The following is an 11884-nucleotide window of genomic DNA, read 5'->3' as shown; positions in this document are numbered from 1 at the left end:
TGAACAAAAAAAATCACCTGCATACACTGGTACGTCATGGTTATTTCAACCCAAACCGCTAAGCGGCGGTAACTTGAAACATTGAATGTTATCTACACAACAAAACCCGTCTCAGTCAAAACCAACGATATCCAGCTGTTGCAGAGAAGATTTAGGAAACGTGGCCTTAACTGAAGCAGAACCTAGATGAATGAGAAACAAAAAGTGTTCTCAAACAGCATATAGACAGCGCGTTCTCTGAAGGGTTGCTGAACAACAAGCAACAATGGCTGATGTTGACCAAGCATCGGCTTTACCGAATGAAATTCCATCAACCCTGGACGGCCTGAATGCAACTGACTCCAACGGTACCGACGCCGTGAACGCCACGGTGGCCAAGTTTGTGGCAACACCAGAGGGCACCGCGCTGGCATATGGGAGCCTCGTATTCATGGCCCTGTTGCCCATCTTCTTCGGAGCTCTGCGGTCCGTCAACTGTTCCAAAGCCAAGGTACTACATTGACGGGAACTGGTTGTTAGCTAGCCCTTGGTATGTTGATGCCCCAATTTACTTCGCAGATGTTTATTGTAGCTAGCCTCAACAGATCTGGCTTAAGTACACGTTGGATTTGCCACCTTTCAACAATCTAAAGACATGTCAACCAGTCTTCGACAAGACTAAATAAGTTATTAGCCTATTTGCGTCGTAGTACAGTACAGTACAGCTTTAGCGTTAGTTAACTTGCACCGCAGCGGTGACACCGGATAGAGCAGGCCGGCCGGCGTCAATGACTGATTGCAACATGTTTGCTAGCTAAGTCAATTTGATGACATTTCTAGAGTTAGCTTAATTTCCCTCGCAATTATTTGCTTGAAAGGTGGATTGCAGCTGGTATGTAGCTAGCGTGATATATTTTATTTATCCAGCTGCTTTACCATCCATTCCGCATAATCTCACAGTGACAGATCTCAACGCGAGGTTTAGGTAGCAAGGGGATGATGGATGGAGACGTGTACAACAACTTTCGTGGTTTTATTTTTTTTGGGGGGAAGGGGGTTTCCTGTCATATCTTTAGACATGCGCAGAGTCGATTATGTGTATGTTTGCAAGCTCAGATGACACCCACGTCTTCACAATGTAGGTCTGGTCAGCACTGTGACTGGTACTAGCCGTCACCCCCACCTGCCCTCCCGTTATTTGCATATTTGCTCTCTAGTTTCATCTCCACAACTCCTTCCTCATGTCACACACTAGTATGTGGAAATACTGCATGGTTGTCATGGATGCCTGCCAGGGTAGGCGAGTGGTGTGAAACTGAAGTGTTTCTACTAAACTCCCACTGCTGCAGAGTGCATCGTGTTGGAGGCCGGTGTGTGTGGTTGCAGTGTCTGACCCTCACGCTCTGCTAACCCCTCTCTCTGTACACTTATCTCATCTGTAGGTCGATGGAGAAAATGGTGCGTACCGCGTGAGTATTAGAAGGGCAGTCTACACACACTTTGTACACAGTATGGTGGCATCTTGGAGTCAGTGACAGGAGTGAGGGACTGCTTGCGGTTAACGTGGTTACAATGTTAGTACAAGGCCTGAGGGGGTGGTATTGTATAAACAGCTGCCTGACTGGCCGGCCCCTCTGATTGGTCTGCTGAGGGGCTGAATGTGGTTCTGCCTCCTCTTTTTATCTCTCCATCTCGCCTCCTCTTTTCTGCTTTCCTCTCACCGACCCAGTTAGTAGATTCCCCTGGCAGATCAGGCTAGATCTAGAGGATCCCCTTGGGGGATCTGCTCATCACCACATCCGACTGGATATTCCCAGCCCCCCCTTCCAGCCCAGATTGGGATGAGATGGCGCGATACTGATACGTGTAAAGTTCCAATAGTGTTCTATTACACTTGTGCTCCATTGACAAGAATATTACAGAACCATGTATCAGCAGGCAGTGAGGGCGTCCAGTGGCCTGTACCAGTGTTCCATGTGGGAGGTCCTGATGGTTTCTCAAGGAGTGCCTGTGTTTAGAGTGTACTAGGATTCTGGTCCTTCTTATGCAGTGATGTTTTACAACCTCTTGTCTGTTTGTGTTCCCAGAATGCATCAGACATGCCAGAGACCATCACCAGCAGAGATGCAGCCAGGTTTCCCATCATTGCCAGCTGCACCCTTTTTGGCCTTTACCTCTTCTTCAAGGTGAGTTCTGAAAAGGACATTTTCTAAAGACACTGTACAACTGGATTGCTGTGATTGCGAGATTAATACAAATTCTTTATTGGAAATATGAAAGCACGTAACACAGTACTCAGTGAGCCGTCATACCGGAGGACATGTATTACTACAGTTGATCGGCAGAGAGGTGACAAACAATAAACAAACAGTCTTATATAGTACCTAACATCTGGTCATTTCTATGCAACAATCAATCATTGAATATAATAGAATACCTCTTTTTCAAGGTGAGTTCCGTCATGTCCTCTGTCTGCCTGTGCCCCTGTCTGCCTGTGCCCCTTGTGTTGTTGTCTGGTTCGTCTCATTCTGGAGCTCCTGCTTTAGGACTGAGGCTGTGTTCCTGTTGAGAGGTGAGCCGATGCCAGCGTGGGGATGACGGTGTGTTTTCTCCCCTAGATCTTCTCCCAGGAGTACATCAACATGCTGCTCTCCATGTACTTCTTCGTCCTGGGGATCCTGGCCCTGTCGCACACGATGAGGTAACGCAGAGAGCGGAGAGACCCAGAAATCACCTGGAATTGGACAGATTGGACCGGGTCGTTGTTGACTTGTTGCATGTCTCTTTCCCTCCCCCCCCCCCCCCCCCCCCTCTCTCCCTCACTCCTTCAGTCCATTCATGAACCGGGTGTTTCCTGCCAATCTACCCATTAAGCAGTACCAGCTGCTCTTCACTCAGGGCTCAGGAGAGACCAAAGAAGGTGAGACCAGCAGCTACAGATGATGACAGCACTTAAGAGAAGTGTGTGTGCGAGAGAGAGAGAGAGAGAGAGTCTGTGTTTTTAGTCATTTTGACTGTCACTCTTCCAGAGATCGTCAACTATGAGTTTGACACCAAGGACCTGATCTGCTTGGCCATCAGCAGTGTGGTGGGAGTCTGGTACATCCTCAAAAAGGTGACGAGTCCAGCTACCTGACCCGAGAGTAGACCCCCAAACAAAAGTATCTACTGAGTCATGTCTTTCTGGGAGCTTTGTCAATAAAACCAGATCCCCAATAACCTAATGGTTTGTTACAGCTGTGGAGAAGCAGTAACATATTGGTTTGTTTTTATGATGTCACAGCACTGGATAGCCAATAACCTGTTTGGTCTGGCGTTCGCCCTGAACGGGGTGGAGCTCCTGCACCTGAACACTGTCAGCACTGGCTGCATCCTGCTGGGGGGGCTGTTTGTGTACGACGTCTTCTGGGTGAGTCTCCCTCCTGCCTGAGCTTACCTGGGGGCACACGACTGTACGCTGCTGTGTGGTGACAACCTCTCTCTCTCCCTCTCTCTTTCTCCAGGTGTTTGGGACCAACGTCATGGTCACCGTGGCCAAGTCTTTCGAGGCTCCGATCAAGTGTGAGTAGACCCCGGCTGTCTGGGCTTTGTGGAAGTCAGCGATTGGGTGCGTTTTTCTCTGAACTCCTCCCTCTCCCCCCTCAGTGGTGTTTCCTCAAGACCTGCTGGAGAGGGGGCTGGACGCCAGCAACTTTGCCATGCTGGGGCTTGGAGACATCGTCATCCCTGGTAGGACAACAGCCAGCACACACGATCCATGCCCTGTATCTCTATGCTGTCATCTATACATATATACACACTACATAGACTGTCTCACCAGATGAATGTAGAAGGTTCCTCACAAAGGCCCTATTTTGCTAGCACCACTCCGCCGTTCACTGTTCAAGGAAATCCAACATTGCATTACAATATCTACATTTGACTATCTTGTGTGTGGGCTAAGACTGTCAGACTATTGCAGCACACGCACCTGTTTATTTAGCAAGATCAGGATTGGGTCAGGGAATGACACACCTTCCCCTAATCTTACATTTGGTCCACCAATATGATGAACACAGTCTGACTCATTTGAGTTCATTGTGCCAGTAACGTAAACCAACACATGCCCTTTCAGTCAGGAGTGTTGTTCACAGTGAGAATGGGGTTTTATCTGGTGCTTGTTGTGTTGTGTTATCAAGATCAAGCCTAGTCAATCTGATAGGACCAGTATGGTGCTGGAGCCAGAGAGAGCTCCCTGTAGCAGCAGACTATATTTATATCTGCAGAAGTGGAAGTTCCACGTCCTGCTACCCACTCCTCAGTTCCCACTCTCTGTCTCCTGTTGTTCTCCAGGCATCTTCATTGCTCTGCTGCTCAGGTTTGATGTCAGGTGAGCTCCAGTCTTTTATTTTATCGGCTGTGTCATCATCGCTATTCAAATTCTCTCACTCTCTCACTCATTACACCGTGTCTAACGCCACAGTCCTCTTGTCTCCCAGTTTGAAGAAGAACTCTAGGACCTACTTCTATGCCAGCTTCCTGGCCTACATCTTTGGTCTGGGCCTCACCATCTTTGTCATGCACACCTTCAAACATGCCCAGGTAAGACTTCAACAGTAGCCTTCCACAGGCCTTGTCTGGTATCCTTCCAGAAAAGGCTGAGATCACTGACTGACTGCTTCCATGTCCTGTCTCCCAGCCTGCCTTGCTGTACCTGGTGCCAGCCTGCATAGGCTTCCCAGTGGTGGTGGCTCTGGTGAAGGGAGAACTCACCGAGATGTTCAGGTGAGATTTTCATAACCCTTCTGATCTGTACAGGTCTGCTTCAGCCAGACATGGCACATCTTGGATCCTTTTCGTCACCTGTCTCTTATCCATCCAGCCATCCATCTTCTGTTTCACAGTCTTCTCCATCTACCAGCATGCTCCAATCAGAGCTGCTAGGTGTTGTCTAGAATGGGTACTAAAACGCATCTCTTCACCACGGGGGGTTCCATGGTGACTCTGGGACTTGGAAACCAGCCATCTTAGCCCCGTTTGGCCGAATTGCGTCCTCCACTCCTCTCTCCCTCACTCCCCTCCCCCGTCTTCAGCTTTCCATCTTCCTCATCCTCCTCACCTCTAGAGTTGTTAATACCTTCAGACTACCTACTACTCTATTGACCTGCTATCTACTTCTCTCTCACTCTCTTGCTCCCTGCCTTTATTTCTCTCTTGCTCCCTTCTGGTTTTCTTTTCTTCTTTTCCTTTCATCTCTTCTCATTTCCCCCTCCTCTCCTTGTTCTGTGGGGGCGGGGCCAGTTATGAGTCGTCCGAGGAGCTCCTCCCCCACACCCCGCGGCTGACCTCCTTCCCCAGCGTCTCCGGCTCTCCTGCCAGCCTCGCCACCGCCATGAACCCCGCCTCCTCCTCTCCCCGCCGCCGCCGATACACGCCCACCTCCTAAAGGCCCCGCCCCCTCTCCTGGGCAGGTACGCCTCCCACGCCCCCTCTCCATTCTGCTTCATACTCCCCGGCCACCCAGGACTGGATGGCTCATGCCCCTCCCCTCTCTGCTGCCCGTCTGCACCAAGACAAATCCCAGCCCTCTGTGATACCCCGTCTGAACCAAAACAAATCCCACCCCTCTACACCAGGATAATCCCACCCCTTTCTGCTGCCCCTTTACACCAAGACAAATCCCACCCCTCTGTGCTACCCCATCTGAACCAAAACAAATCCCGCCCCTCTCTGCTGCCTGTCTGCACCGAGACAATTCCACCCCTCCCTGCTGCCCCTCCTGGAGGAATCATCTTAGACCTCCTGTCTGTCCCTGGAAATCAAGGTTCTTCTGTTGGCCCACCATTCAGACCTCATCTCATTCCTGCTCTCCCACCTGAAATGGTTCATGTCAAGACACTTGATTCTAATATTCTAAAGTTATTTACTCTCTCTCTTTCCAGCTATGAGGAAGTCTCTCCAGAAGAGGCAGCAGCAAAAGAAGAGGCAGAATCTGAGAAGAAGGAGCAGTAAACTCCATCCTCCCAGCTCTCCTGCCTCCCACACCACCTTTCTCCTTCCCTCCCCTCCTCGCTATTTCATTCCCTCCTTCACTGCCACCACATTTCTGTTCCTTAAACACAGTGGGAGGGGCTTGTGTTGCCCATGGATACAGCCGACCTGTTTAATAGTTTTGACTACGGGATGTTTTTCTAGTGCGTAAAGTGGTTTGTTACAGATGTGCAACAGCTTATTCTGTGCCTCGTGTGTCCTCCCATGTTTCTCTTTCTGATTCATCCATTTTGCCTTTTGTCTGTTCTCATTTGATATTTTCATTTTTAACTTTTGTTTTTGAAAGGCCAGCATTTTAAAATGGGTGATTTAAGTTGCATAGTTACTTTAGGAGCGGAAAACTGCTGGCCACAAAGCATTTCAGATCGTCTAGTTGGGTCTAATCTCAGTGGTCTGTCAACCCCTCAGCCAGTGAGCGAGGTGTGTGAGTATGTTTCTGAATGAGTGTGTGTGTGTGAGAGTGAGTGCAGCAAGAGGGGGTTAGAATGTGTATGTCCTCCGCTCTGTACTCTACATCCACCCCGTCATGAAACCTTCATCAAGATCTCAGATTTGCCTCACATAGTCACTGAAATGGAAACTGTCTGAAATTGTAATATGAGGGATCATTCTGTCTTGTATACTTGATCTGCTATGACATCACCTGTGTGTTATAGTATGGAGAGTGTCTGATAAGTAGAGCAAGTACTTGACTCTGATTGGGTGTTTCAGAGGACAGTCTGTAGGGGGAGACGGTCTCCTCCAAGACCAAAGGGACCAATGAACCTCTGAGCTTGGCTGTGACCAGGGGCCTTGCAAAGCTCTAGAATGCCATCTTCCCTCGTTGGACAAATCCCTGATGCATCGTGTATGCTTTGGTGACGGCTGTGTGAAAAGGTCTGCTGTTACCCATCAAATTAGTACGATGACAGGATCTGGGGAGGGGGGGTTACTGTTTAAAGATGAATCCCATTTGTCATTTCCATTACCACGCCTCTAATCTGACCTCTTTCTGGAGGCCATCACAGAACTGTGGAAAGTTCAAGACCTATCCAAACACAGTTGATTACTTTTAGCATGGAATGGTAGGTTAGCGTTTGAGCTGGCCTCTGGTCGGTCTGGTTTCATGTTCTGGTCTTTCTGGAGAGCAGTGTTGCTCTCCAGGAGGAGAGCAGACTCTTAGTGGTTGAGTTGTCTGAAGAGAATTTGGGGTTTTGTATAAATATAGTGTTTGTCTGTTGAAGCTCACGCTCCCTCTGCTTGGTGAAATCCATGCAACCCATCATTGTTTTAAGGAAATGAACCATGATCTGTTTTCTCTTGGGTCTCTACTCTGGTCCCACATCTGTTTTATTTACAATAAATGTTATTATATATTCAAGCAAATGTAACGAGTGTGCTTTAATCTGGCTTCTAATGTGTTTGTGACTACTGATAACTACGGGTTGTCAAGGTTAACAGAGGGAAAGTTTGGTCCTATCAGCAATACTTGTTATAAATAAGATATGTGCTCACTCCAAGTAGAGGAGATCAGGTGCCGGGCAGCCTGGGGGACTGAAGATGGGTGTGTCTCCCCTGTTGGGCCGCTTTCTTCTCAAACTAATGGGGAATTGCCGCTTGGTCCCCTGTGCTCAACTTCCCAAAGCCAAAAGTATGCTAGACAGTGCTGAAAATCTAACTGGCAAATACATTTTAAACACACACTTGTTATTAGTTTTTTGTGCCTGCCTAGTAAAAGTCGGAAATACCTTCCCTATTAGAGCCAGGTGAGTGGTGCGTTAATTCAGTTTACTCAGCAGCAGTACACTCCAAACAAACAAACGACTCAATCGGAAACAGCACATGACTAGACTAGCACCATTGAGCTGCGCTACACCAGTGTCAGCAGCAGGATGGGGGAAGCCGAGGTGATTTCAGCCGAAGACAAACAAGCAGACTCGGGAATCGGTCCCCTCGAGGACTCGGTTGTATGGAGTCAAGAGGTCGAAGTGTGCCTTTTCCATGCAATGCTTGGTCATAAACCCGTAGGTACGTTCAAAAACCCGCTGTGTGCAGTAATGCTAACGTAGGCTAATCAAGCTAACGAAAGCTAACCAGCTAGTAAGGCTAGGATAGGCCGAAGCCACGGAATGGAGTGACGATGGTCTGCGCTTGACAAAAAATCAAAGTTGACTACTTAACAAGATAACTAGCATTGTAATATTTGATGTAAAAACAGGAAGGTTTAGCATCATTGGCAAATTGGGAGCCAACTCTTTAGCTACATACTTTTTGTGTTTAGAATATATCAACAAAAACGTAAACAATAGACCAAGCTAATGGATAGCTCCCTCGCTAAATAGCCCGAGCTAGTGAGACAAATTCAGATGTCCTCAAATTAAGTTGATTCAATTAGCAGAGAAAAAAATATATCTTGGTATTATCTATGGCTAGAATGTATTGGTTATGTTTTCAGCTTCTATTAGGGCTGTACTGTACATTGTCGTTGTGTTGACGATGTGTCCTCACTGTAGGAGTTAACCGCCACTTCCACATGATCTGTATCCGGGATAAATTCAGCCAGAACATTGGCCGGCAGGTGTCTTCCAGCGTCATATGGGACCACCTAGGGACCATGTACGACATGCAGGCCCTGGTTAGTATGTAACCCGATGACACACATGGGAGTCTGCATAGAAGAGCAGAGCTTTCTAGGGGATTTCTGTCTGTGATGCTGTCTGTTTTTGTTTTCTTTTCTGCCTGTTTGGCTTCAGCACGAGTCGGAGATCTTGCCTTTCCCAAACTCAGAGAAGGGCTTCATGCTGCCTGATGAAATGATCCAGGATGTAAAAGAAGGTATGGAGACATTTATGCTTTAGACAACACACTCATCACAACACATCTCTAACTGGCCCACAACCTCACCTTCCAGGTTCTCTATAGTGGTCCTTTGCTCCAAGCCTTTCACTCATGGATTCTAAACATTTGCAGCGCTGGACTCTCAAGTTTTATCAAAAGTTTGGCGTGAGATTACCATACCTGTCAACATTTGGGTACTAAAATGAGGGAGGGAGGTGCTGGTGTTTCTCATTGGGGAAACAGCTCTTAACTCGGCAGAAAATTTACCTTCGTATGGCTGCGCCTCGCCCATTAATTGTATACAGTGGGGAAAGTGATCCCTTCTCAGCGTGAGAAATGCAAGGTGTTGCGTGAGTGCGTGAGGAGCGGTTGAAATGCGCGAGTCTCGCGGCAAAGGCGCGACACTCGAGCCCTGGCTGTGTGCGCGCGTCATGGTGTCTCTCGTCCTCTCCAGGTAAGCTGGGATCTGAGGAGGAGGTGAAGGAGGAGTACAAGGAGGAGCGAGACCCTCCGGCCACACATGAAGAAGGTATCACAGCTCCGTCCTGTTTCTCCACACCTCCCCTTGACCTTCTCCTCACTTGCATCATCTCTTTTTCTCCTTCCACCTCTCCTTCTTACTCCCCCAAATCATACAGACAAAATGACTTTCCCTTTGCGGACAATGAAGAACATCTTCTCTAATCTCCCTTCCCATATCTCTCCCAGTTTAGTAACCTGCCAAAGTTGAACCATCACGCCAACTAGAACTCTCCCTGGCATGACTGAGTCCCCCTCCCTCTCTAAGCCTCTCTAAACCTCTCCCGTTCCCAGGCAGCAACTCGTCCGTGAAGATGACCGAGCGGGCGGGCAGCAGAGACAAGGAGCGCGAGCGGGACAAGGAGAAGGGCGCCGCCGCCCCCGCCGACGTGTCCACGGGCAAGGAGGCGGAGAAGAGGAAGAGGAGCCGCGCCACGGAGAAGGCGCTCAGCGCCAGCAGCAACCCCTCCAGTCCCGGGGGCGCCAAGAGGAGGCGCACCTAGACCCACGGGGGAGGGGGGCTCCCGGATGACTTACCAAGGAGACCACGGGGGGGGGGAGGGGGGCGCCAGACCAGGCCTGGCTCCTACACACCAGGATGGACCAGGATGGACCAGGGAGCACCCTTAGGCCAGACTGTCCCATCAGAGGCTTCTCCATGCTACACCTCCCATCCCCATCCTCGGTGCTCCAGGACCAGGATAGACACCATCTACAGCTCTAGTTTGGCTTCTAGTTCAACCGGCACAGTTAATCCCACAACAGCGAATGCAGGACTGCTGGCTCTTCCGTATATAATTCCAGTGCATCCACGGTGTGTACCACCAGCTGGTGGCTGGCTGTGAGAGAGGAGCGACGTAGAGGAGACACCCGATGTAGTCAGATCTCTGGAGCAGTTTGTATGTTGTTCCATGCTTGTCGATCTAGTCGGCATGGTCCTTCAGACCCCAGAGAGGTTCCCCCCCCTGTCTGAAGGCTTTGTGTGTCTCACGTTTTGTGTTGTTCACCGTGTGTCTTGTCGACAGGCGTTAGAACAGAAAGGTGCGTGGTAGGGTTAGTCTCGGTCTGTTTTGAATTGGACTTTCTTTTTTGTTGCATTTGTCGTCTATTTATTTGACGTGTTTCATTTTGAATGTTAATAAATCAGGTTTTTTGGCTAAAGTGTCTTCACTGATTATCCCGGGGGGGTTTCCTTTTGCCAATGAGATGCACCATGTCCATCCCACCACCAGGGGGCAGGCTTCACCAAGCTGTGGCTTGACGGCACCGCTGGACGACAGGTGGGGTTCTCTGCCTGGGCTCGAGGTTGTACAAGCACACAGCAGGCTGGACGGTCTCAGCTCAGGGGTGGACACGCTAGGCTAAGAGAACACCACAATCAGCTTTGTTCATGCCTCCCCAGCCTGCTGCGTGGCTCAGATCCACTGACGTCTGACTCACTCAGCGTCCCAGTAAGCAATCTAGATAACGCCAAGGCAACACAGCGTCAGCTCCGTGTTTTGTTAATGTTGTCGGAAACAAAGAAGCGTTGGGGAGAGGAACGGAGGGCCCTGCGGGGGATTGGGCGGGCTGGGAGAGGGGGCGGGAGCAAGGGGGCGAGGGACCAGAAGGTGGAGGGTTAATACTGACAGGGCAGTGTCAGGGGATCGATGGCTGCTGCTCCCAGCCTGGAGTCCTGTCACGGCGTCTGCATCCTCGGTGGTCCGGCCGGGAGGAAGGAATAGGTCAGGGAAAGGTCGTCTGGATGTGGGAGTATCGATGTTGTCCATGTTCACCTGAGAATTAGTACCCCCTCATGCATGTTGATGTAATCCTTTCCTGCTACTGGAACAAATGTATGTGTGTCTGCACCACAACTCTGAGAGAAGCTTCTGGAACTAACGTCAAACAGACTAGAACAGAAGGAATAGAAAAAGATTGTGGGGGGGGTGAAAGAGGAGACTGAATAAAAATAGGAATGGGTTTTTCCTCATGTCCCTATACATAGTGTAGAAGACAAACAGCACAGAAGTCCTTCTGACTTCCTCCTAGTCTGCCTTGTGTACCAGCCTGTCGTTCTACAGTACCTGTGTGTCCGATCTCACACACGCTGGTGCAGTGTGATGTGACTGGCTGACGCCATGTGGCTGAACGAAGATTAAGCCAATAAGACCCGTTTCTGCTATTCTCGAAACAAACGACGGTGACGTTTTGTAATGTGTTCAAATCCGTCTACCTGCCCATAATATGTTGCCACCAAGTTGCTGTGGTAACCCCCGGAGCTTGCATAGATAGAGAGGTTGGCACTCATATCCTAGATCTGCTCAGACAGACGGAGAGGGAAAGAGTGAAAGAAAAAGGGGGGGGGGGGTGCGTACAGTTGAATATTCATGTCCTGGTGTGTGCGTGTGGGTCTCTGTGTCTGTGTCTGTGTGTGTTGGGAAACAGGGAGCCCATTCCCAGCAGCCCAGGGACCAGAGAGGACATGTTTATTCATAAAGGGATTATGTAAAGAAGTAGAGGAGGCGTTTTGGCCTGCTGGTCAGGAACTAAAGTCAGA

At 49.4% G+C, this 11884-nt stretch overlaps 3 protein-coding genes across 5 annotated transcripts in view; 2 read left to right on the top strand and 1 right to left on the bottom strand.

Moving 5' to 3' along the window:
• The first annotated feature begins 89 nt into the window (after nt 1-89).
• hm13 (histocompatibility (minor) 13) lies at nt 90-7369 on the top strand. 3 transcript variants are annotated; one of them, XM_047039892.1, is made up of 13 exons: nt 92-490; nt 1422-1448; nt 2067-2165; nt 2598-2680; nt 2811-2899; nt 3009-3094; nt 3263-3388; nt 3483-3540; nt 3625-3708; nt 4312-4348; nt 4458-4560; nt 4658-4743; nt 5901-7369. In XM_047039892.1, exons 1-13 carry the CDS (start codon nt 266-268, stop codon nt 5968-5970), a joined length of 1173 nt encoding a protein of 390 aa, XP_046895848.1. In that variant the 5' UTR covers nt 92-265; the 3' UTR covers nt 5971-7369. The 3 variants fall into 3 exon arrangements, with proteins under 3 accessions (XP_046895851.1, XP_046895848.1, XP_046895850.1); XM_047039895.1 differs by lacking the exons at nt 1422-1448; nt 5901-7369 and adding an exon at nt 5260-5854 and having other exon boundaries at nt 90-490; XM_047039894.1 differs by lacking the exon at nt 1422-1448.
• Nucleotides 7370-7625: 256 nt separating this feature from the next.
• LOC124480512 (MRG/MORF4L binding protein) lies at nt 7626-10506 on the top strand. The gene is made up of 5 exons (XM_047039897.1): nt 7626-8016; nt 8502-8623; nt 8742-8823; nt 9281-9355; nt 9640-10506. The coding sequence occupies exons 1-5, from the start codon at nt 7881-7883 to the stop codon at nt 9846-9848; spliced, it is 624 nt and encodes a 207-aa protein (XP_046895853.1). The 5' UTR covers nt 7626-7880; the 3' UTR covers nt 9849-10506.
• A 517-nt stretch (nt 10507-11023) lies between these two features.
• The window catches only part of LOC124480191 (forkhead box protein J3-like), a 27607-nt gene continuing 26746 nt past the window's right edge, over nt 11024-11884 (bottom strand). Inside the window, exon 8 of the mRNA XM_047039293.1 lies at nt 11024-11085. Within this exon, the coding sequence (XP_046895249.1) occupies nt 11024-11085 (62 nt within the window). The remainder of the gene's footprint in view (nt 11086-11884) is intronic.

This window comes from Hypomesus transpacificus, chromosome 18 (assembly GCF_021917145.1).
Source record: "Hypomesus transpacificus isolate Combined female chromosome 18, fHypTra1, whole genome shotgun sequence".
NCBI classification, from domain to species: Eukaryota; Metazoa; Chordata; class Actinopteri; order Osmeriformes; family Osmeridae; genus Hypomesus; species Hypomesus transpacificus.
The sequence above is the reverse complement of the archived record's forward strand: the minus strand, read 5'-3'. Positions and strand labels throughout refer to the sequence as shown.

What these genes read in the sequence shown, in the direction of transcription:
- LOC124480512 (XM_047039897.1), top strand. Translation starts at nt 7,881, where the DNA reads ATGGGGGAAGCCGAGGTGATTTCAGCCGAAGACAAACAAGCAGACTCG. An exon ending in TGTACGACATGCAGGCCCTG is followed by an intron (nt 8,624 to 8,741) that starts GTTAGTATGTAA and finishes GTTTGGCTTCAG; the next exon opens with CACGAGTCGGAGATCTTGCC. An exon ending in TCCGGCCACACATGAAGAAG is followed by an intron (nt 9,356 to 9,639) that starts GTATCACAGCTC and finishes TCCCGTTCCCAG; the next exon opens with GCAGCAACTCGTCCGTGAAG.
- hm13 (XM_047039895.1), top strand. Translation starts at nt 266, where the DNA reads ATGGCTGATGTTGACCAAGCATCGGCTTTACCGAATGAAATTCCATCA. An exon ending in GCCTTTACCTCTTCTTCAAG is followed by an intron (nt 2,166 to 2,597) that starts GTGAGTTCTGAA and finishes TTTCTCCCCTAG; the next exon opens with ATCTTCTCCCAGGAGTACAT. An exon ending in TGGAGACATCGTCATCCCTG is followed by an intron (nt 3,709 to 4,311) that starts GTAGGACAACAG and finishes GTTGTTCTCCAG; the next exon opens with GCATCTTCATTGCTCTGCTG.